This window comes from Rhinatrema bivittatum, chromosome 15 (assembly GCF_901001135.1).
Source record: "Rhinatrema bivittatum chromosome 15, aRhiBiv1.1, whole genome shotgun sequence".
Taxonomy (NCBI): Eukaryota; Metazoa; Chordata; class Amphibia; order Gymnophiona; family Rhinatrematidae; genus Rhinatrema; species Rhinatrema bivittatum.
Genome location: NC_042629.1, coordinates 72,540,921 through 72,564,787, shown reverse-complemented (window position 1 = coordinate 72,564,787; position 23,867 = coordinate 72,540,921). Strand labels below are relative to the sequence as shown.

At 45.1% G+C, this 23,867-nt stretch overlaps 1 protein-coding gene across 1 annotated transcript in view; it reads right to left on the bottom strand.

Moving 5' to 3' along the window:
- The window catches only part of TTC34 (tetratricopeptide repeat domain 34), a 54,757-nt gene that overhangs the window by 28,423 nt on the left and 2,467 nt on the right, over window positions 1–23,867 (bottom strand). The window contains exons 2-3 of the mRNA XM_029578367.1: window positions 14,860–15,085; window positions 10,579–10,771 (exon numbers count right to left, since the gene is read on the bottom strand). Coding sequence (XP_029434227.1) covers window positions 10,579–10,771; window positions 14,860–15,085 — 419 coding nt within the window. The remainder of the gene's footprint in view (window positions 1–10,578; window positions 10,772–14,859; window positions 15,086–23,867) is intronic.

Here is a 23,867-nt window from a genome sequence, read left to right as displayed (position 1 = left end):
CATAACCTTCTCAATAATGTCAAATCACCTTGAACTTTTTCTGTATTAACCTTTGTTCTGCTAATGAAAATTTACTTGATGCACCCTCTCCTAAATGTGCTTGACTGTCCGAGCTGCGCGAATGTGCCTTTTCCATAGTTAGGACCACTTCACTGCCCACTGGTAGTTCGCACCACCAAATAATCAAAAATATTAAAGCATGTGCTGAAAACTTATGGAAGCAGGACAGAGACCTGGGATTGGGGTTACCAGGGCTTCCAAGAAGGAGAACCTTAAGGGATCTGAAGAGAAGAAGTTATCTGAAAACAGAGGTGTTTGAAATTCCCATTTTGTCTCCACTGGGAGGTTTAGGAATAGGGAAGCTACACAGCTGAAGGAGGAGTTCTACGGAGTTGCAGGTTGAAAGAGGAGTCAGCCAGAAGCTCACCAGCGTTAGACAAGCTGATTTCACATCAGGTATTTGGGAGGGCCCATAGGGAGCATGGTTCCTGTCCGACGAGCTGATCTGTTTTGGGAGGCCAGTGTATCCCTGCTAGAAGTGACCTAGATTTATTTTTGGGGCATGTTGGAATTTGTGTTGCTGTGTATCACGTTTTTGTACTTTGCTTTTCCTGCTATTACAAAACCTTTTCATTTTTGAACAACAGATTTGGAATCAGTATGATGTTTTTCTCATGAGCAGAAGAGCCTCAGTGAGGAGAAACCCTAAAGAGTTAAATTTTTTCTCCCTGTAAGGGAAACCCTGGGAGGTCATGGGGAATGCTCTAGGCCAGAGATGGCGAACCTATGACATATGTGTCAAAGGTGACATTCCATGATATTTTTGGTGACACGCCGGCATCCAACAACACCCGACAAAATTATAGGACTTTTCTGTTATGAGTCACTGATTTTTCAGACTTTATACGTCATCAAAAGTCTCACCTTTTTGAAACTGCTTTTAAATCTTTTGCCCGATTGTCTGCTTTTAGTCTTGTTAATTTTTCTTTTTAACCAAGTCTTGTGTCCTGTATGTTTGTCTTATTAGATTGTAAGCTCTACTGAGAAGGGACTGTCTTTTTGTGTGCTTGTATAGTGCTGCGTATGTCATGTAGCGCTATAAAAATTGTATGTAGTATAGCAGGATAATTGCTGTTTTCATTCTGTTTGATTAATGTGCTGTATGAAACTGTTTTTAAATGAATATGTAAAGATTTGAGGCTGTTTTGTTCGGGGGGAAGGGATGTGACACACCAGCAGAGTCAAGTTTTGCATTTTCTAAATTTTTGACATGCCGAACCTAAAAGGTTTGCCATCACTGATCTAGGCCAAGAACCTCCCTGTACTTAGGACCAGATGTAGAATATTAATTTTCTATACCCTATCAGATGGACTTTCAATACAGTTTTACTAAATAGCCTTTCACGGGAATAGCTATATAATATACTCAGAACGTGGTTAGATCAATGAATCATGAATATATATATATCTATAATTGTTTTTTGATAAACTGGATAAATCAATGTTTTTTGCAGCTGCCTGCATAGATACCCCTTACAGTTTTTAGCAATCCTGTCAGATAATGAGCCTTTTCAGTGTAATATTTTTTTTATTTTAACTGGTTCTCAAAGACTATTATTAATGCAGTTTTCCAACTTGGGAACAGCGATCTTTCTTTTTAAAAAACTGTAACAAGCGCCTTGTTTTTCTTCCAGCAACCATCTGCTACTGCAGGTGGAGAACTGATAAGCCAAAATGCATTGCCTACCAAACAAACATCTCAAAGTAATTAACATTTTTCTTCTTTCCCCCTCCATTTTCATAAAACCAAATCCAAAGCCACTGCTATGACATTTGCTCTCACTGAAAGCCCGATTTCCATAAGAATACAACTCAACTTCTCGCAGTGCCAGAGACATTCCCAAATCAGCTTATTTGGCATTTGGCTGTATTATTGTTGAAGAATATGAGATAATTTATCACTTGGGGTACTGTTAGAGTCTGCCTCTCTCATGAATTGCTAGGGAAAGAACCTGAGATTCCCAAAATATTTGCAGAGGGTATGCATAAAATACCATTTACATTTAAAGGTGTTGTTAATATATGCTGAGGTTACTAGAGGCTTTGGTCTATTAAAAAGTTATTTTCTCTGCATTTTAGGGCTGAATGTAGGGTCACATACATAAGCGTGACCTAGCCTTAAACACTCTGATGCACAGTTACATACTTGGTGATGTTGTAGAAGACTAGATGTTCACGTTTGACTTTCTTCCATTTCGTCTATGAGCTACCCTCACTGTGGTTTCTAGAAACTTTGACTGGCACACTGAGCATGCCCAGCATGCCGGTCATGCTCTTCAGTCTCGTAACTTAGAATTATGGAAAAATAAAATAAACATAATGAAACCCAACTCCGCAGGGTGGCAGGCAGGTTTCGTGAGGACTAACATCCTGCTATCCTAGGAGAACACCTGTTACAGGTAAGCAAATCCGCTTTCTCCTAGGACAAGCAGCATGGTAGTCCTCACACATGGGTGAATCCCTAGCTACAGGCTGCTCCCGAATAACAGTAAGACCAACCAGCATCTAACCAGGTGCCAACAGGCACAACACTGGTGTAGATGGTAATAGAGGGAGATGGCCTGAACCCAAACAATGGGCTGAAGGTAGGAAGAGTTGGGTTATACAGCTGAAAGAGGTTCCGGGGGACAGATTGGTCGAAGCTGCTATTGTGTTAGCCATCCCTGTCCAAACAGTAGTGGTTGGCGAAAGTATGGTGAGAATACCACATTGCAGCCTTGCAGATCTTGGGCATGGGGACCGCAAGTCAGCTACCGAAGCCGCCATGAGTCTGACAGAGTGAGCCTTGACATGGCCCCCAAGCTGCAGTCCCGCTTGAGCATAGCAGAAGGAAATGCAATCCACCAGCCAGTTAGACAGGGTCTGCTAGGCCACCGCAACTTCTAATCTATTCTTGTCAAAAGAGGTGAACAGTTGTGTGGATTGCCTGTGGCCTTTCTGTCCATTCCAGATAGAAGGCCAAGGCTCTCTTGCAATCCAAGCTGTGCAGAGCCCATTCGCCCTGGTACCAATGACACTTGGGAAAAAAGGTGAGCAGGAATTTAGGGTGCATACGTAGAACCACCCTATCATGAAAAAACTTTGTGTATGGTGGGTACATCACCAAAGCCTGAAGCTCACTGACCATGCACGCTGAAGGGACTGCAACCAAAAACATGATCTTCCAGGTTAGGTACTTCAGGTCACAGGAGCGCAGTGGCTCAAAAGGATCCTTCATGAGCCAAGCCAACACCACATTGAGGTCCCAGGACACAGCAGGGGGCCACAGGGGAGGCTTCAACTGAAGCAGACCTCACATAAAACGTCCCACTATGGGTTGCACAGAGACTGGTGAACCATCGACACCTTGGTGGTAAGCACCGATGGCATCAGGTGCACTTTAACTGACTTGGTCTGCAGACCAGTGTCTGAAAGGTGCAGCAAGTAATCGAGCAACTTCAGAGTCGGGCAAGAGAATGGATCCAAGCCGTGAATCTCACACTAGTTGGAAAATCTCTTCCACTTCAGGCTATAAGACTTCCTAGTGGAAGACTTCCTGGAAGCTACCAGAACTCGAGACACATCATCCGACAGGTCAAGTGGCTGCATAATTAGCATCTCAACATCCAGGCTGTCAGAGACAATGCCCTGAGGTTGGGATGGTGCAGCCTGCCCTAGGGTCAGGGGGAGTCCCCAGACCGATCGGTTCCCGGACAGAGAGATCCCGCAGGAGTGGGAACTAGACATGCCTTGTGTTGTGAATCTGTTAGGATCTGATGCTGGATGGGAGGAGCAGTCAGATAGGAGGAGCAATTTGATATATCTCTGATATAGTTGTGGGTGGATCCCTGGGCCGATGGCAGATGACTACGCCCTCGGGAGGATACCCCGAGAGGGACCACCGGCTAGGTTAGAGTATGGAGACAGACACACATTAGTTCTTTTATTAAACAGGTTATTAGAAACCACCAGAGGTGGAAGTAATGAGCTGATATGCCCGGCAGGGCTGTAGTCCCTCAGGTACTGGAACAATGATCCCAGGATGGCTGAGCTGTTGAGAAACTGTAGAAAGTGAGTAGGCAGAGTAGGCAGAGTTCATGAACAGAACTAGATGACAAAACTCACGTAAGGTCTCAATAAGCTCAGGAGCTGGAAAGGATTAGGCCCTCGAGGAGCGAGTACCTGGTTCCAGGGAAAGCTCTGAGAGAGCGATGGTAACTCACAATTGTTTGTAGCAGTGATAGCTTCCAGGTAGTAGAGAATCTTCAGAGTTTCCAGGAACATGGGCCCTCGAGAAGCGAGTACCAGTTCCTATCTGCAATCTGAAAATAAAGAAGAGAGCGAGGCCCCCAAGGAGCGGGTACCTGGTAAGTCCAAGGAGGCAGAGTAGCTTGGAATGAATCCCCTTGCATATCCTTGCTAACTCAGTTTGTTAGCGTTTTCAAAGACCTTTAAATATTGGAAGCAGATGACGTCATCTCAGGGGGACGCCCCTGAGGTTTGCGCCCTTGCTGATACAAGAGTCGGGGCGCGCGCACCCTAGGCATCAGGACAAGATGGCAGAGTTGCAGCGTCGAGCCGGTCCGGGGACACCGGAGGGAGGCGGCATGGAGACGCCGCGGTAGCCAGCTGTCCATCAGACCCGGAGGGAGTTGCCACAGAGGTAAAGAGGGCAGAGTGAGGGCGTCGAGCAGCGACGGTCACAACACCTTGTCCAGTGAGGGGCTATGAGGATCATGGTCCCCTGTCCTACTGGAGCTTCAAGAGAGTCTTCATCACCAGAAGAAGCAGAGGATACACGTACAGAAGGTACTTGCGCCAATGGCATCTAAGACTGGTTTGCCGTCTTGCCTGTACAGGGAGCAGAATTGTCTCACCTTTCTGTTGCAGAGGCAGGCAAAGAGATCCACACCTGGGGTTCCCCAGAAACAGAAGATTCGTTCTGCCACTTCCTGATCCAGGGACCACTTGTGGGATCAGAAGGCTTGACTCAGCCGGTCTGGCACCACATTCTAAATCCTGGCAAGATACATGGCTCGTAGTAGCAGGCCCTGGGATCAAGCTCACGACCAAATCTGAACTGCCTCCTGGCACAGAAGGAATGACCTCGTATCTCCCTACTTGTTGATATACCACATTGCCACTTGCTTGTCGGTCTGGATCAGGACTGCTTTGTTGGATAGGTGATCCCTGAATGCGCAAAGTGCGTAACAGATCACTCAAAGCTCCATGAAGTTGATCTGACACTGAGCTTCCTCAGCAGACCACAGAACCTGTATGCAGAGCCCCTCCACATGGGCACCCCAGCACAGGGTTGACACATCCTTGGTAAGCACAACTTGGGTAGGGGGAAAACTGAAAAGGAACCCACTGCTCCAAACTGGCCAGGCTCTCCCACCAAGACAAGGAGGTCTGGAGAGGTGGAGTAATGTGGATGCGTATGTGGAGGTCCTGGGTGGCCTGCTGCCATTGGGACCGCAAGGGCCATTGAGCTCTGCACATATATAAGTGAGCCAAGGGAGTAAACATGGAAGGTAGCAGTCATGTGACCCAGAAGTCGGAGCATGTGGTGGGCTGAGACCTGCCAGCTCTAGTGAACCACTCCCACAAGTGACGCAAGTGTGAGCGCCCAATCGCAAGGAAGATAGTTTCTAGTCTGAGCCATGTCAAGCTGGACGCCGATAAAGCTCAACTGAGGCGATGGCGTAAGATGGGACTATGGGTACTTGATGACAAACCCCAGGGACTCCAACACCCAAATGGTCAAGAGCAGGGACCGAAACTCTCCCTCCTGGGTGGTGCTCTTGTCCAGCCAAACGTCCAAGTAGGGAAACACCTGCACCCCCAGTCAGCAGAGGTGTGCACCGATCACTGCCAGACACTTGGTGAAGACATTTTATTTTATTTATTTAAAACGTTTCTATACCGACATTCATATAACATATCACATCGGTTTACATGGAACTGAAATAACATTAGTTGGAAAAAGAGGCAAAAGTTACATTGAACAGGGAGTTAAGTAATTTGGATGTGGGAGGAGACTGAAATCAAAATTGAGATTAAATAGGAAGTGGTAAATAAGTGATAACTAAGTCATAATTAGGCTAAATGGATAGGCAAAAGAAAGTCAACCGATAGACCAATGGTTTATATAGGTTAAGAGGGTATAAGGGGAGGAAGTAGGAAAAAGAATGTCAACTGATAAATTTAAGGTTATATAGACTAAGAAGATAGAAAGGAAATGGGGTGAAGGAGAGAATAAAGGATGTGGGAGAGGAGCCAAGGCAAGGGCGAACAGCAACACCTGTACTGGAAATGCCTCTTTCCCACGACGAACCGAAGATACTTCCTGTGATCGGGGGAGATCTTAATGTGGGTGTCTGAGTCTTTCAGATCAAGGGAGCAAAGCTAGTCCCCTCTTTGGAGGAGGGGAATCAGGATGCCCAGAGAGACCATTTTGAACTTTCTTCTTCTTAGAAACTTGTTCAAAGCTCTTAAGTCCAAAATAGGGCGGAGTCCCCCTGTTCTCTTTGGAATCAGGAATTAGCGAGAGTAGAACCCCTACCCTTGCTGCTGCAGCGGAACAGGTTTGACTGCTCTGGCCATTATGAGGGCGGAGAGCTCCATCAAGAGTATTTCCTGATGCGAGGATAGTCCCCAAGAGGGGCACGGGGACAGTCCGAGAGGACACTCAGGACGTTTAACCGATACTCTCGATGAATGATGGACAGAACCCAATCTGAGGTGATACTAGGCCAGCGGGCCACGAAGAACTGCAGCCGGCGTCCGACAGGAGGGTCTGGCATCACGGTTATGGTCGATTGGCTTATGCTCCCTTGCAGCCAGTCAAAACCCCGTAGCAGGGCTCGGCTGGAGCACTGTCTGGAGTGGCTCCAAGAACCCATGTGCTGAGAACAGGCACAAGAGGCAAGAGGATAATACTTCCTCTGGCTATAAAAGGACCTCCTTGGGCCCTGTCACAAGGTTTTCCTGGAAGAGGACGGCAGAGAGATGCTGAAGGGTCTCATGGTGATCCTTCAACTAAGCCACAGCACCCCTTACCTTGTCGCCAAAGAGGTTCTTGCCAGTATACGGCAGGTCCGTGAGCTTCTCCTGGACCTCTGGCCGGAGATCAGAGCCAGGCCATCCTGTGGGTCCCAATGACCGCTGCCGCCACCCTAGCTGCCGTTTCAAACACATCGAAGGTGGAGCGCACCTCATGTTTGCCACATTCCAGGCCCTGCTGGACGATCGCCAAAAAAGCGTCCTGCTGTTGTTGGGGCAGGCGCTCGGACAATTCCTGGACCTGCTTCCAGCAATTCCAAGAGTACTGAGTCATGTACAGCTGGAAGGAAGCAATACAGATGATTAACATGGCACCCTGAAACACCTTCCTATCCAGCGCATCTAGTGCCCTGTGCTCCCGACCCAGAGCGGCGGACGCATGGGTGCGGGAATGCTTGGCCTTTTTGAGAGCAGACTCTACCAAACCCCAAGGAATACTGTACCAAATAAACAGAATCAGCCTTCCAATTCACCGGAGGCATAGAGATGGGATGTTCCCAAATCCTAAGGAGTAACTCCTTGAAGATCTCATGGACTGGAACAGCCACCTGCTCCTTCAGGGCATCAACAAGCTGGAGAACCTCCAGCATCTTATGCCTGACATCCTCTTCCGTTAGAAGCTAAAATGGAATGGTTTCTGCCATGGCCCGGACAAATCCCGCAAAGATCAGGTGCTCAGGCAGGAACCGGCACTGCTTCTCCGAAGGAGATGGATCTGAGGTAAGATCCCCAAGTCATCAGATGAAGACTTGGAGGGATCATCTTCCCATGGGTTATATATGCATCTTCCTCACTAAGAAAACATCAGTGAAGGGCCCCTTCCCTGGTCCCTTGCTTGGGCACCGAAGGACCAGGCAACGCTGGGTCAGGGGACCAAGAGCTTCAACAGTGCTGCGGGCCATGAAGGCTCTTCCTCCTTGGAGGTACCCAGCACAGGGATAGCACCAGGAGGAGGCGGCAATGGTGGCTGCAGGGGCATCAAAGGCACCCCGGCACCGGCAGCAGCTAAGTGGGCAGAACGCTGAGGAGGGTACTGAGGTGCTCCAACAGCAGTGCCAACATCAAGGGTGTGGGCTCCGGCACTGGTGAAGCTAGCGGCTCGATGCCTTGCAGGACTTGGACAACTGCCAGTTGCAGCCTGCGCTCCAGTTCTTCCTGGAATGCTGAAGACAGAACGGATGGAGGAAGGGAAGGCGAACCGGACCTCCCTTGGAGCCCTGAGGGAGATCAGTACCCAGCACAGGAATCTGTGGGAAACACCTAGGACTCCTGGGTTCGATGGACAGCGGTACCGCCTCACCACGGGGTTGCTTCGGGGGCATCACAGCAGAAGCTGGCGCCGACTCAAGCCTGGCATCATGTGAAGACAATGACCGGTGGCGATGCTTTCTGGATTTCCCACGATGCTCAGCCTGGTCTTTCCCCAGCACAGTCTTTCCCCAGCACAGACGAGACCAATGAAGGCCAATCACCAGCACCCTGTTCCACTGAAGGCCCTGGTGGAGGAGTGGACAACGAAGGCTCAGTGTCCGTAGGTTAAGAACATAAGAACATGCCATACTGGGTCAGACCAAGGGCCCATCAAGCCCAGCATCCTGTTTCCAACAGTGGCCAATCCAGGCCATAAGAACCTGGCAAGTACCCAAAAACTAAATCTATTCCATGTTACCATTGCTAGTAATAGCAGTGGCTATTTTCTAAGTCAACTTAATTAATAGCAGGTTCACTGAGACCTCTTGGATTCGATGCCTCCACATCGGAGTTTGAGAGTTTGGATATCTTTGACCCAAACAGTTTCTCCATTTTCTCCAGGCAGGCACGCCAGCCCTTGGGGGATCATCTGGTCCCAAAAATGACACCCCTGAACGTTGTGCAATGCCCTAGGCAAAGGATACACACGTTGTGCAGATCTGTGAGGGACATAATCCGAGGGCACTGGGGGCACCAACAATAATTAGACGATGCCATAGAAAAACAACTCGGCGAGCGGTCGATGACTGGCAGACTCAGAAGGAAAACAAGTCGGGAATCGACTGCACAGAATGAAGAAACTTACTGCTCTGACTCACTAACTCAGCTGGAAGAAAGAAGAGAGACCCGGCGCAGGAAAACCATTGCAGAAGCAACTGGGAAAAGCTTTCCACAAAAAAAAAAAAAAAAATAGAGCACGAACTCCACCACTGTGAGATGAGAGCTCCGCAAAAAGATGAGACTGAAGAGGGACTCCGCATGGACAGTGGCATGCTGGGCATGCTCAGTGTGCCAGTCAACGTTTTCTGTGCCGGGCTCCATCTGATGATGTCACCCATGTGTGAGGACTACCTGTTTATCCTAGGAGAATCCTTTTTTCTCACTCCAGAAACTTGGCCAGTTTAGATTGTCAGTTATTTAGTGCTGTAGCCATGACTGCATCTGTTGGTTGCCTATATCTGGTCACTCCACAAATTACTAATGCTTTTTATCTCATCTAAGATTACTGGTTAAATAACTTTCAAGTAGTCACAATTATTGTACAGTCTGATAAAGAACAGAAACTCTATGTGTGCTCCTTCTTGAACTGATGTCACTAGCAGACAATGGTCAGAGATGGGCATTTGGTACAGCAGAAGCAGGAATTGTAGACTACAGTTATTATGCCAAACACGGTACATGAAAAAGCAGGCTCGGAACACGTACCATAGATTTCATGGTTTGATGGTGGAGTAGTTGGCATCGCCAAGGTCCATACTAAGTAAGCTGGGGAGCCGGAAAGTTACCCATACAAGTTTACTTAGATATTCAGAGGAATATACCGGGATAAGCATTCCTCTGAATATACCTTGCTAAATTTAATCAGGTAATTTTGGGTCAGTGATTTTTCTGTCCAGATTTACCCGGCTGTTTATCTGGCTAGTGTTGAGTATTGGCACGAGCCAGATAAATTTTAGCCATGTGCTTCTGGAATCCTCCCCATCCTGCCTATTTTTATTTGGCTACATTTTAGCTGGATGATGACTTACCAATGTAAACTTTTGCCAGTGAGAAGGGTGGGAAATTCAAATCTTGGGGTTTGTCCTGGTAACTGTAAGAGTTACAATATGCACTACTGTATGTGGAATTAACTGCGTGATGCAGATGGGGCCACAATTTCTGTTATGATTAACCTCACTTGTCCAGAGTGAAATTTGTCAACTGTAGTAAATGCTAAATGCCCAGTCCTCATAATGAGTATCTAACATAAACATCATTAGACACTGACAGTCTTACGCTATTCTATGAGAAGGCTTCATATTCCATTATTAATATGCCATAAATGAATGCATTAAGGTTAATTTAGCATTACAGATCTATTTTACAACCGTGAGCACACAAGCTACTTCTGTGGTGGTTGGAGCCATTCCAGATTTTATCCTCATGTCATAAAAAGCCATGATGTTTTAGGAGAGTGAGCACTTGTCCACTGCTACAGAAATCTTGAATTTTGAAAAAGCATACCTGATGCAATGATGGCAAATGAGAGGTAAGCAACAGCCTCCTTGACGTAAGTGTCCCCTTGTTTGCTCTTCAGGATCGCCAAAGCCCTAGAGTGACAGTGGCTTTGCATCAGCTTTCGATCTGCTTCTTTGAAGACGTCCATGATAGGCAAGAGGCAGGAAGTGTCTCCGATCTGAATGACTTTTTTAATGAGCTTATAAGAAATGGGAGAGAAGATTTTATTCTGTGAAAAAAAAACCTGACATAGATACAGAATTTCATCTATTAAATGAAAACAAATAATTGTAGCGGCTATTTTTCTGCTTTCCCCTTGTAGCCTATCCCTTAAACACATCACCAAATTTCAACAAAATTGCCTAATTCGTTCTGTTCGGGAGACCCAAATCCCGAAACGGAGTTTTCCCTAAATTCGGGAAAAAATTCATTTTCGGGTTAGTGTGGGGAGGAGGGTCACATTTATTTTTAAAAAACCCAAACCCAACCCAACCCTTCAAATTTACTTAATTACAACCCCCCACCATCACAATCCCCCCCCCCCCAAGACTTACTGAAAGGCCTGGTAGTCCAGCGGGGGTCCTGGGAGCGATCTTCCACTCTCGGGCCATCGGGCCTGCCAGGAATCAAAATGGCGCTGGTGGCCCTTTGCCCTTACCATGTGATGGGGCTACCGGTGCCATTGGTCGGCTCCTGTCACATGGTAGGAGCAATGGACGGCCGGCGCCATCTTAAAAAATGGCATGGGCCATCCATTGCTCCTTCCATGTGACAGGGACCAACCAATGGCACCGGTAGCTCCTGTCACATGGTAAGGGCAAAGCACCACTGGCGCCATTTTGATTTCTGGCAGCAGACGGCCCGAGAGGGAGAGATCGCTCCCGGGACCCCGCTGGACCACCAGGGCTTTTAGTAAGTCTTGGGAGGGGGATTGGGATGGGGGGGGGGGGGGTTGTAATTAAGTACATTTGAAGGGTTGGGGCGGGTTTTGTTTTTTTTTCGGTCCATTTCTGAAAGTGAAACGAAAAAAGTTTCAGGGTTCGGGGAGTGGACCGAAATTGTCCACCCCGAACCCGAAAATGAACAGAAAAAAAACTGTGCACATCCCTAGTTTGTAGCACTTGAGGACTGGAGTTCACCATTACTGTCTTAAGACAAGGTTGGACATGGATTTTTGGAGGGTACATAGTTTCTTCTCCTTCTTTTGAAGAAGATAAGACTAATCGGTTCTCCACAGTTCATCGTGCATTAATTCCTACATTGGTCCAATAGAAGACATAACCACTGGCAAAGAATCCGGGTTTGAAAAAAGTCATGCCACCAAATCCCAGCTCCTATGAAGAAAGCAAATGGATGCATGGTGTTTTTCAGCTTCTTAGAATGAATGAAAAACAATGTAGAGCAACAAACTATGCTGTCATCAGCAAGTGTGTTTTTTCCATTAAATAAAATGTTACATTTTATTGGTCATTAATGCCAAGTTGCATTCACCAAATTTTATTTGCAAATATGGTATGCTTAAAGTTTTCAGTTGTGAGATTTCAAAACTTTTCGGCACTGGTCATCACATACATTTTTACATAAAAATGTTTTCTTGCAGAAGTTTGCTCAAAGGTTTGGATTACCCAACACGTTTTCAAGCAGCTGGTAAGATATCAAAATGTCAAGTGTTTGCTCTGATAATTAGTTAAATTCCTAAGATCCTTGGTTAGGACAACAAGGTTGTATACAAGGCAGAGCAAGCTCTATTTTTGTATCACAAATTAATATAACCAGACAGCACTCTTTTTTAATGAAGTATTGACTTAAGAACATAAGAAGTGCCACGCTGAGTCAGACCAATGGTCCATCAAACCCAGCATTCTGTCTCAGTGGCCAATCTGCGTTACCTGGAAGATTGTAATGAGAAGATCTATTCCCTGTTGATCACTTCCAGAAAGAAGAGGTGGATTCTGGGTAATAATATGTCACAGAACATGATGCACTACTGTACATGGAATTAACTGCTTGTTGCAAAGGAGACCATGATTTCTGTTGTGGTTGGTAGTGCAACTTTTATTCCTTTGCCAGAGTTTGGTGTTTGAACATAAACAATCCAACTACTCTGTTTCTTGCAGACTAATTTATGTTACAACACTGCCCTCCAGAGCAACATCATCATTGCAAGAAGAAAAAAAAACTTCTCTCTAGTTGTCATGGTGATATGATTTCCAAGAAACTGCTCCTATCCATTTCCAAGACCTTGACGACTTTCAGGGTGTGCTGGGCACCAACTACCTCTCCTCGGTACCAGGCCATCTGCTTGCTGCTATAGCAACATGGCTTACGATGAATGGGTTCATCACACTTTCTGGTGTGAGAAAGCACACGTCTGCAATAGTACACACTCTTAGAGATGCTTACATGTAACATGTGCCTATTTATAAATCTGCTACAAATGCATTTCTACAGGTAATAATAATAATGACATACGCTTGAGGAATGCTACAGCCTGACTGGCACACTATTACAGCACTGCTCAATAAATTCAGGTCTCCTCAGCAGTTTGGATTTGTAGATGATAATAGTTTGCTTTTAAAAGGAGAATTGTTTTTATCATGGTCTTGTGTATGCCTACTGAAAAGATCAATTAAATTACAAAGTTTGGGCACTTTAGATACTCCATTTTACAGCCTGGTGTACTCTTAACTGTTGGGGCACAGATCAAGAAAATCCCAGGTTTTCTCTCTCTCCCTGCCATGCACTGAGTGATTTAGATTTCACTCACACCTTTTCATTGGTAGCTGAAGGTGAGTTACATTCAGGTATGATAGGCATTTCTCTGTCTCTAGAGCGCTTAGAATCTTTGGGGGCCTAAAGGTTTTCTTTCATTGTTTGTCCATGGGAAAAATGTTTAGTAATAGGGACCTAAGTTTGTACCTGAGGCAATGAAGGGTGACGTGACTTGTCCAAAGTCCCAAGCAGCAGCAATGGGATAAATACATAAAATTTGCCACATTGGATCAGACCAAAGGTCTATCAAGCCCAGGATCATGTTTCCAAAAGTGGCCAATCAAGGTCAGAAGTACCTGGCAGGATCCCACAGGGTAGATAGATTGCAACTCTGGCTTCCTTGCTTCTCAGCCCGCTACTTTTAACCAATAGGCTACTCCACCACTCATTTACTATCGTCCAATATCCAATTTGTCTTTTCTATCAAAAGTACTTTAGTTAATATGTATTAGAAAATCGCTGTAGATTTGCATTAATTCCTGTTGTGTTGATCTATAGTATGAATGTTACTTTTGTAAACTGTTGTGATCTTCATTTGTAAATTTAACCTCCTTGTACTCAAATTCAAACTATAAAATCTCGAGGTCAGGGACATCATGACCATGCAGATTACCTCCCACATTACTAATTTTCCAGCAGAAATACATATAACAGTCCTTGGATATGGGTCATGTTAGTGAGACTTCTGCTCTAGCCTTAGCTGTTTTCTTCTGCCTTCAGCAAAACGGATATTTCAAGGGATAAAGAATAATTATATTTTCTCTTGCTAGCAGTAAAGCTGCTTTTTCTGTATTTTGAGATGCAGTGAATTAGGTTCTTGAAACTTAACTGTACATGCAGCACCCCCTCCTGACAAAACTAGGAACTATGCTATTTAGTCAAGGAAAATTAAAAGCTGATGATACATAGGAATTGAGCATTTTTCTTATTCAGAATCATTTGCATTATCTTTTTTTAAAACTAAAATTGAATCAATCATGCAAATTATATAATGAGGGGATAAATACACTTTCTTGCTTTGGTAATGTAAAGAACAATATCAGGTTTATAATTTTCGCTTGGAGACTTGTCTCATTCCCAGCAGATATTCACAGGAATCAGCAGACACTGGACAAGGTCTCCCTCCTGTGACCGGGCAGCCGCTGTGAGTTCTCCATTGACCTGGACTCTGAAGCTCAGACGGGCACAGAATGCTGATAAGAGATATGGGTGCATTCTGGTAGGATTCGCAGCTTCACTGCATCTGCCTAAGAAGCCCATGGGGCTCGATAGCCTGAGCAAATGCTGGGTATCAGGAAGGTAACCCATTTTCTTCACAGGAAACCCTTAAATGCATGGACTGATTAGCAGTAATTCACAGTGCACTAATTTAAAATATGCATAAAAGGAGACCAATTAAGTATTGCGATTTATCAGGGAGCATCACATGACCATGTCCTCAAACCCGTTAATGCACACTCAGAGCACCATAAAGTGGCAACTCATGAGAAAGGAGCTTCAACAATGTTTCTTTACCTGGTTGCCATCATAAATGAAACCTTTTTTTAGCTGAAGTAAAGCCAGCCTAGCCAAGACTGGAGACGGTTGGGGATTCCCATTGAGGGCCAGTAAGAGCATCTTGTGAGCATCCTCCACGCGGTCCATCTGATACAGGGCATCTGTACAGAGAATGCGGGATACTTCATCTGTAGGGTCCAGCTCCATCAGAAGGGACGCCAACTGGTGGACCCCGGAGACCTCACTGCACAAGAAAGGGAAAGATAAAGCATGCTAAACGTGTGGCTATTTCTTTCAAAAATGATATCTAAAATAGTTTCTCTGTGCTTGCAAATTTCTTAGTGATTTCAGCATAATGGCACAAGATGCAGATGTCTGTTTATCCACACAATTAAGGGAGAATATACCCTCCTCAGTTATTGTACCTCATCTCTGAACTCTGGCCCTAGAGAGATTGGGGGATGAGAAAGTTGCTTGTGGTTTATGCCAGTGGTTCTCAATTCATTCCTAAGAAGCACCCTTGTTGGTCTGGATTTCAGCTTATCTATAACGAATGCACATCCCAGCAGAAGTGGAGGAGACAAAACCAATAATGGAAATCAAGAAAGCCCAGGATAAGCACAGATCCCTAATTGGGAGGAAGTGAAGAGAAAGTCATAGAAGAAATCAGATCTACAGCACTGGGCAGATTAGATGGCCTTAACGATATGTATGTGCCATTATCTTCTATGGCTCTACGTATGCGACATACTAAAAAATAAGGTTGATATATGTAAATATATTGCATGTGTATTCATCATGCATAGTCTAAAAAACAACAGTTAAGGAGCTTCCAATGACTGGGAGAGTAACATGTAGGTTCATTACTTCCTGTGTTCTCTGTTGAAATCTCCAATTATGATATCGAGATAGTTGGTGTTAACTGCCCACTTAAAACTGCATGAAGAGCAATAGCTTATTTCATAGCATCAGGAGCTCATGTCTTCTGAATTTGTGCAAATAATAGATATTGGAGATTCTGGTCTGAAGACTTCAGCAAAATAAGGTAATCATCATTTTTAAGTCTTATTAACAGACAAAGACTCGATATCCACAAGTTGTAAATCTGTGTCTCTCTACACTATTATTAAAAAAAAAAAATCACTAGTTTCCACAGAAGACAGACATTTAGGAGAAAATTTTCAAAGACTTGCATGCTTAAAAATTAGCATGCACACGTGGAAGTAGCATCTACTTATGCATTTTATACTCCTCAATCACATGCACATATCTTTGCTTTTGAGTTAACATATACGTACATAAAAAGGGACGGTCTGTTCAGGGGTGGAGCCAACATTTCCCTGCTTAAGTTGCTGTTTTAAAAGACACACACAGATTTGCCACCTTATTTGAGCAATTTTACAAATGCTAAGTGATATTAAATGTTTTTCTTACATATTATTGACCAGGACGGACATCTGGTGACCTGTGGGGAGGTCAGCCTGAAGAACCAGGAAGTTCTCGATGACCTGGGGAAGGACTGGGCGAAGTGATGGAGTAGTTGGTAAAACTGATCATTTGACTTACATGCACATGTTTAGCAGAGTTGCTTACCTGTAACAGCTGTTCTCTGAGGACAGCAGGATGTTAGTCATCACACATGGGTGACATCATCAGATGGAGCCCCGAAGTGCAAAACTTATGTCAAAGTTTCTAGAACTTTGACTAGGCACACTGAACATGCCCAGCATGCACTGTACCACACATCCATGCGGGTATCCTCTTCAGTCTCATAACATAGAATTACAATTAAAAATTTAAAAAAAAATAGGAGAAACCCAATTCCGTGGGGTGGCGGGCAGGTTTCATGAGGACTAACATCCTGGAGAAAACCTGTTACAGGTAAGAAACTCTGCTTTCTCTGAAGACAAGCAGGATGGTAGTGATGGTGATGGGTGAATACCTAGCTACAGGCTGCTCCCCAACTCAAAAGGGGACCAACAGACTCCTAACCAAGTGCCAACGGGCACAGCACTGGTGCTGTTGGTAATCGAGGGGGAAACAATCTGAACCCAAACAAAGGGCCCTAGGTTAGGAGAATTGGGTTCTATACCTCAAACAGGTTCCGAAGGACAGATTGGAAGAACCTACTGTCGCGAAGGCCATCCCTATCCAGACAGTAATGTGATGTCAATGTGTGGAGAGAACTCCACGTCTCAGCCTTGCAGACCTCCTCCATGGGAACTGCTCTCAAGTGGGCCACTGATGCTGCCATGGCTAACAGAATGAGCCATGACATGATCCTCAAGATGCAATCCTGCTTGGGCATAACAGAAGGAGATTCAATCTGCTAGCCAACTGAATATTGTCTGTTTGGCAATGGCAACGCCCAACCTATTCTTATAAAAAAAAAAAAAAAAAAGTTGGGTGGATTGTCTATGGGCTTCTGTCTGCTCCAGATAGAAGACCAAGGCTCACTTGCAGTCCAAAGTGTGCAGTGCTTGTTCGCCTTGGTGCAAATGGGGCCTGAGAAAGAATATTGTCAGGACAATTGACTAGTTAAGATGGAAATCTGTCACCACCTTACGCAAGACCACCCTGTCGTGATAAAATTTAGTATAAGGTGGATAAATCACTAAGGTCTGGAGCTCGCTCACTCTGCACTCTGAAATGACCACCACCATAAATATGACCTTCCAGGTCAGGTACTTCAGGTCACAGGTGTGCAGCAGATCGAAAGGAGCTTTCATCAGCTGAGCTAACACCACATTGAGGTCCCAAGACACAGTGGGAGGCCTTAGGGGAGACTTCAACTGAAGCAGGCCCCGCATGGAACGTACAACTATAGGCTGTACCACCTAAACCATGGTTGTATGCACCAATTGCACTTAGATAAACTCTAACAGAGTTGGTTTTCAAGCCAGCCTCAGATAGGTGTAGAAGGTAATCAAGCAGTTTGTGTGTGGGGCAGGAGAATGGATCTAGGGCCTTCTGCTCACACCACACAGAAAACCTCCTCCATTTTAGTCCATAGGTCTTTCTAATGGAAGGCTTTCTAGAAGCCACCAGGACCCGAGACACATTTAAAAGATCATACAACTTCAGAAACAACCTCTTAATATCCAGGCTCTGAGTGACAGGGCCTGGAGGTTGGTATGTTGCAGCCTGCCCTGATCTTGTGTCTTGAAATCTGGGGAAGTCCCCAGACTGATCGGTTTCTGGATGAACAACTCCTGTAGGAGTGTAAACCAGAATTGTCTCGGCCAGTGAAGGGCTACGAGGATCACGGTCCCCCTGTACTTGCAAAGCTTCAAGAGAGTCTTTGCCATTAAGGGAATCGGAGGATATGCATGCAGAAGACCCCTGCCCCAAAGACAGGCAAGAGCGTCCGAAGTTGGTTTGCAGTCTGACCTGTACAGGGAGCAGAACTGAGGCACCTTCTGGTTGCAGGGGGGGACGCAAACTGATCTATGTCTGTGCTCCCCCAGAAGCAGAATATCCGATTTGCTACCCTCTGGGGTCTGAAGGCTCGACTCAACCTGTCCGCTTCCACTTTCTCTGTCCTGACCAGGTACAAGGCTCTGAGTACTATCCTGTGGGACAAGGCCCACGACCAGATCTGGATCGCTTCCTGACACAGGAGGTACGATCCTGTGCCTCTCTGCTTGTTGACTTACCATATGGCTTCCTGGTTGTCAGTCTGGATTAGGACAACTTTGTAGGACAGCAGATCTCTTAAAGTCCATAGCACGTACCTGATCGCCCGAAGCTCCAGGAAGATGCTTTGACAAGAATGTTCCTCAGTGGATCAAAGACCCTAGGTACCTAGCCCTACTATATGAGCTCCCCACTCCAAAGTAGATGCATCTGTAGTTAGAACAATTGAGTGGGGAGACTCCGAAATGAGATCCCCTGTTCCAGATTGGACAGTACCCACCACCAGGACAATGAGTCCCGGCGAGATAGAGTGACTTGGATGCAATCCTGGAGGTTCTGAGTGGCCTGTTGCCACTGTGACCTCAAGATCTATTGGACTCTGCGCTTGTGTAAGCGTGCCAAGGGAGTAACATGGACGGTTGCGGCCATATGGCCCAAAGGCCTCAATATGTGCCAGGTGGATACCTGCTGGCTCTGTTGAATCTCTGCCACAATGGTCATCACAGTGATAGCCCTCTGGTGAGGCAGAAAGGCCTTGGCCTGAGCCGTGTCTAGCAGGGCTCCTATAAAGTCCAATTGAAGTGATGGGCTGAACGGGGACTTTGGGTAGTTGAGAACAAACCCTAGTGACTCCAACACCCGAATGGTCAAGCGCATGGATCTGATAGCCCCTGCCTTAGATGTACTCTTGACCAGCCAATCATCCAGATATGGGAAGACATGCACTTCCAGTCTGCGAAGGTGCACTGCCACCATGGCCGGGCATTTTGTGAAGATCTGTGGGGCGGATGCAAGCCCAATCGGCAACACCCGGTACTGGAAGTGCTGTCTTCCCACCACAAATTGGAGATACTTCCTGTGACTGGGAAAGATCTTGATGTGAGTGTATGCGTCCTTTAGGTCGAGGGAGCAATGCCAGTCCCCTTTTTGCAAAAGGGGGATCAAGGTGCCCAGGGAAACCATCTTGAACTTTTCTTTTGAGTCATTTCATATCAAGTAGACTAGGGTTCCATGCTCAACCTCCTCCAAATCAAACAAACTTTTGCACGGATGTTCTCTATGGTCTCAAACAAAACCGTACTACATTTTTCACCTGGATCTCCAATGGTTGGAGAGCTAGAGGCAGTTGAATGGAGGTCACCTCTGAGAACCATGCTCCATGCAACCTAAAATGGCCATTTTATGCAGGTGCTGCAGCCTGACAACACCTTTCAGGGGGCCTGAAATTTTGTGGTAAGTCCCAGTGCAAAGTTTGGAACATAATGTGAGCTTGCCTCCCTTATTATGGGCCAACAAGGTATGTAAAAAATTTTACAAAAGAAATAGAAGGCCTACTTTAACTCCTCATTGCTCCTGACCTATACTTTGATTCAGGCCCTGACTGGACCAGTGGTCATGGCTCATGGCATATATATATAAGATTTGCACTAAGAGGCTTTACCGGCAACTGGAAGCAAAGATATAATTACACAAAGAAACCAGGTCACTTTTTAATGCAAAATTTTGCCAATTTTCAGATACAAATATCTCTACTGTGTTGTTTTTAAATCTTTTTTTATGTCATTTGAAAGAGCATATTTTTTCTACAAAAGTCACCCTGTTTTGGACTCATAAGAACATGCCATACTGGGTCAGACCAAGGGTCCATCAAGCCCAGCATCCTGTTTCCAACAGTGGCCAATCCAGGCCATAAGAACCTGGCAAGTACCCAAAAACTAAGTCTATTCCATGTAACCATTGCTAATGGCAGTAGCTATTCTCTAAGTGAACTTAATAGCAGGTAATGGACTTCTCCTCCAAGAACTTATCCAATCCTTTTTTAAACACAGCTATACTAACTGCACGAACCACATCCTCTGGCAACAAATTCCAGAGTTTAATTGTGCGTTGAGTAAAAAAGAACTTTCTCCGATTAGTTTTAAATGTGCCCCATGCTAACTTCATGGGGTGCCCCCTAGTCTTTCTATTATCTGAAAGTCTTGCTTTGGTTAGAATTAAGGCCCCAACAATATGCAGCATTTGCATGCATGGGCGTGCTATGTTAAAGAGAGGCATTTTTGGCGCCCTGCTATGTAACACGCAAATGAGCTAGAGATGTGAAATTTTACAGTTTGGCGAAGCTTGTTGTGCTTCCCATGCTTGTAGCTTATGATACATTTTGCTTTGACATACTTTTATAAATGACCTCTCAAAATGGACATTTTATTGTGCTGTATTATTTATTGCATGCAAGCCTGAACATGCAAAAAGTATCACCTTCACAAGGAACTATGGTAATGTCAAGTTAGCAGTGTGTTGTGGCAGAGATTTTGGGAACATGCCCTGGCCTGTGACACCTTTGCGCTCTTTGTGGTATAATGACTGCCTTGACAGACAAGTCCTGGCCCATCCTGATGTATTATGTATCTTGATGAAACTATCGATTTCCACACATCATTTCTATCTGTTCCTTTCTACAAAGTAGCTGATTTTTTCCATCGTTTAACAGACTTTTTTGCTGTTTCTGTTATGTTCTTACAAGATTTCCTTGATTTGTTTTACATTTTTTTGTAATCTTTAGGTGACCATTTATTCTGATCACATGAAGGTTACCAAACAAATTAGGCTCCTGTAGTACTGGAATTTATTCCATAAGCCATCAGGTTTTTATTTTGGAAGAAGTGGCTTAAAGTTCATTAAGGATTTCTCTTCAGAAAATCAAGAATTAATAAAAAAAAGGCGCTCTGGACTTTCTAGTTTGTCTGTGGAATCCAGTATTTGCTCCTATCATGAAGCTTTGATTCTGACCAAATCTGCATTTCTACAGAAATACTGCTGCAATCCCTTCAAGAAGCAGAATCACAGCAATATCAAAGGTCTGCGGTTATTCAACCTTGCAACAGCTGATCATTTGAAAGCTATTACAAAAAAAAAAGACTTTAAACCAGGCCAAAAGCTTTGTCCACGTGGTAGGCAAAAACCAGAAGGTGCTCAGTCTGATTCTGGTAGTGATGACCCCATCAATGCGGCTGAAAACCTCAATGGCAGCTTTAAAGATTCAGCGGATTAGCAGGCAAAATTCTTTGAGTTATGCAAAGTGCAAAATCAGTGACACACAAGGTGTCATTGCTAATCAAATTGCAGTCATTGGTGGCTTAACTCCTGCGGATTTTGACTAAGAACCAGCAAGTGATCAGTATAAAAAATGTACTGACAGGGAAACCTGTGGCTGGTACCTTGTCTGGTGGTCTGAAGTGGCCCCTAGGCCATGGAGTTTTCAATTTTGCTGAATTGGCAGTGGCTCAGCCACCACTGACCAATGCAAGGTAACTAATCAGTACACAAAGTTTTACACTGACTTTGATGACTAAATTACGAAAATATGTCTAAACAAATGTGTCAAAAGCTAAAAGTGTAGTAAGCATTGTAAACTGAGCTGCACTGTAAAATTTCACATCTCTAGCTCATTTGCATGTTTCACAGTCAGGTGCCAAAGATGACTCTTTCAACATAGTGCATTCACACATGCAAATATTTATGTCTGGTACTGTAATTCTGACCAAAGCAAGGCTGGGTTCAAGACGAAACAGAGTGACACTTATAGCAAAAAAGATGCTCTTTCAAATGACATTAGAAAAATAAAAATTAAAAACTACACAGTAGAGATATCTGCACCCAAAAATCCTAGATGTACGTCATTGACCATGACTACTGATCCAGTTATGGCCTGAATCAAAGTGCGCATCAGGAGCAACGAGGAGTCAAAGTAGGCCTTAAATTTCTTTTGTAAAATGTTTCACATACTTTGCTATTTCATAAAAAGGGTGGCAAACTCATGCTAGATTCCAAACCTTGCATAGGAACGTAACACCAGAGGTTGTAATAATCTACAAAATGTAAGGCTCCTAAAAGGGGGTGTTTAGCTGAGGTGTCCAGACAAAGTGGCCATTTTGTGTTGTGTAGAGCATAGTACTATAAGAGTGACCTTCATTCAGCTGCCTCTAGCTCTTGAACCAATAGAGATCCAGCCAAATAATGTTGAATAGTTTTGTTTGAGGCCCTAATGAACACCCACACAAAATTTTATTCAATCTGAATGAGGTTGAGCATGGATGATTTTCTAAATTGGTCCCACTTGACATGGAATGACCCTTTTATTAGAAACTTATTCAAGGCCCTTAGGTCTAGAATGGGACTGAGTCCTTCTGTTCTCTTTGGAATCAGGAAGTACCTGGAGTAGAATCCCTGCCTCTTTGTCCTGGTGGTATGGGCTCGACCGCACTAGCAGTTAAGAGGGGGAAGAGTTCTGCTTGTAGTACATTCTGATGCGTTACCAGCCCCCAATGCAGTCACAAAAGGCAATTTGGTGGGACATCCAATAGATTTAATTGGTACCCCTGATGAATGATGGATGGAACCCATTGGTCTGAGGTTACACTGGGCCACTGGTTCACAAAGAAGCGCAAGCCTACCCCTGACCGGACAGTCCATCATCCTGGGTATGGGCAACTGGCTTATGCTTCCTACCGCCCAGTCAAAACCCCACCCTCAGAGTTGACTGAGGAGCTGGCTGGGATTAGGGGCTCTCTGCTGCCTGGAATGGCCACAGTAGTTCTGATGGTGTTGATTGGATTGAGGAGGCAGAGGAAAGTACTTCCTCTGGTGAAAGAAAGACTTCCATGGCATCTTGGATGAGGATGACAGGTCCGGAGTACTAGCAGAGAGTTGTTGGAGGGTTTCATGGTGGTCCCAAAGTTGGCCCACAGCATCCCTCACCCTATCTCCGAAGAGATTCTCTCCCGTGCATGACACGTCAGCGAGTCTTTCCTGTACCTTCAGTCGGAGATCTGAGACCCTCAGCCATGCCATTCTGCAGGCACAGATTCCCACCGCAGAGACTCTCAATGCCATCTCATAAACATCGTAGGTCCCATGGACCTCATGTTTTCCACACTCTATACCCTTATCCTTCTTGAGTCAAATACTCATTACGGCTTAAGTCTTTGGTGTCATTATGCAAAATTAAAAGAAGTTATCTATTAGTCATACATGTAGTGCTAATTTAAGCAACTGCATAGAAACAGGAGATTATGACGGCAGATCAGAAGTGCAAGGCCGACCTAGACTGCCCATTTCTGATACAGTACCGTAGACCCTGCTTGCTCTCCAGTTTTACTGTCACTTGCTCACATGCTTTTTATGCCCGATGAGTTTTTAAAAACGCATTTGTCTGTAGCTGTGATGGCGTTCAGCTTTTTGGCCAGTCTCAAAGGCTTTCTTGCTTCGAGGGAGTGAGGCCAGAGTCTACAGCTGACCTACGCCCTCATGTGGTGTGAAACACACAGGAAGGTTACACAGTGCCCAGGCTTTTCAGTCTGAGCAGCTTTACAGAAGGCAGCAGCCACTCTTCC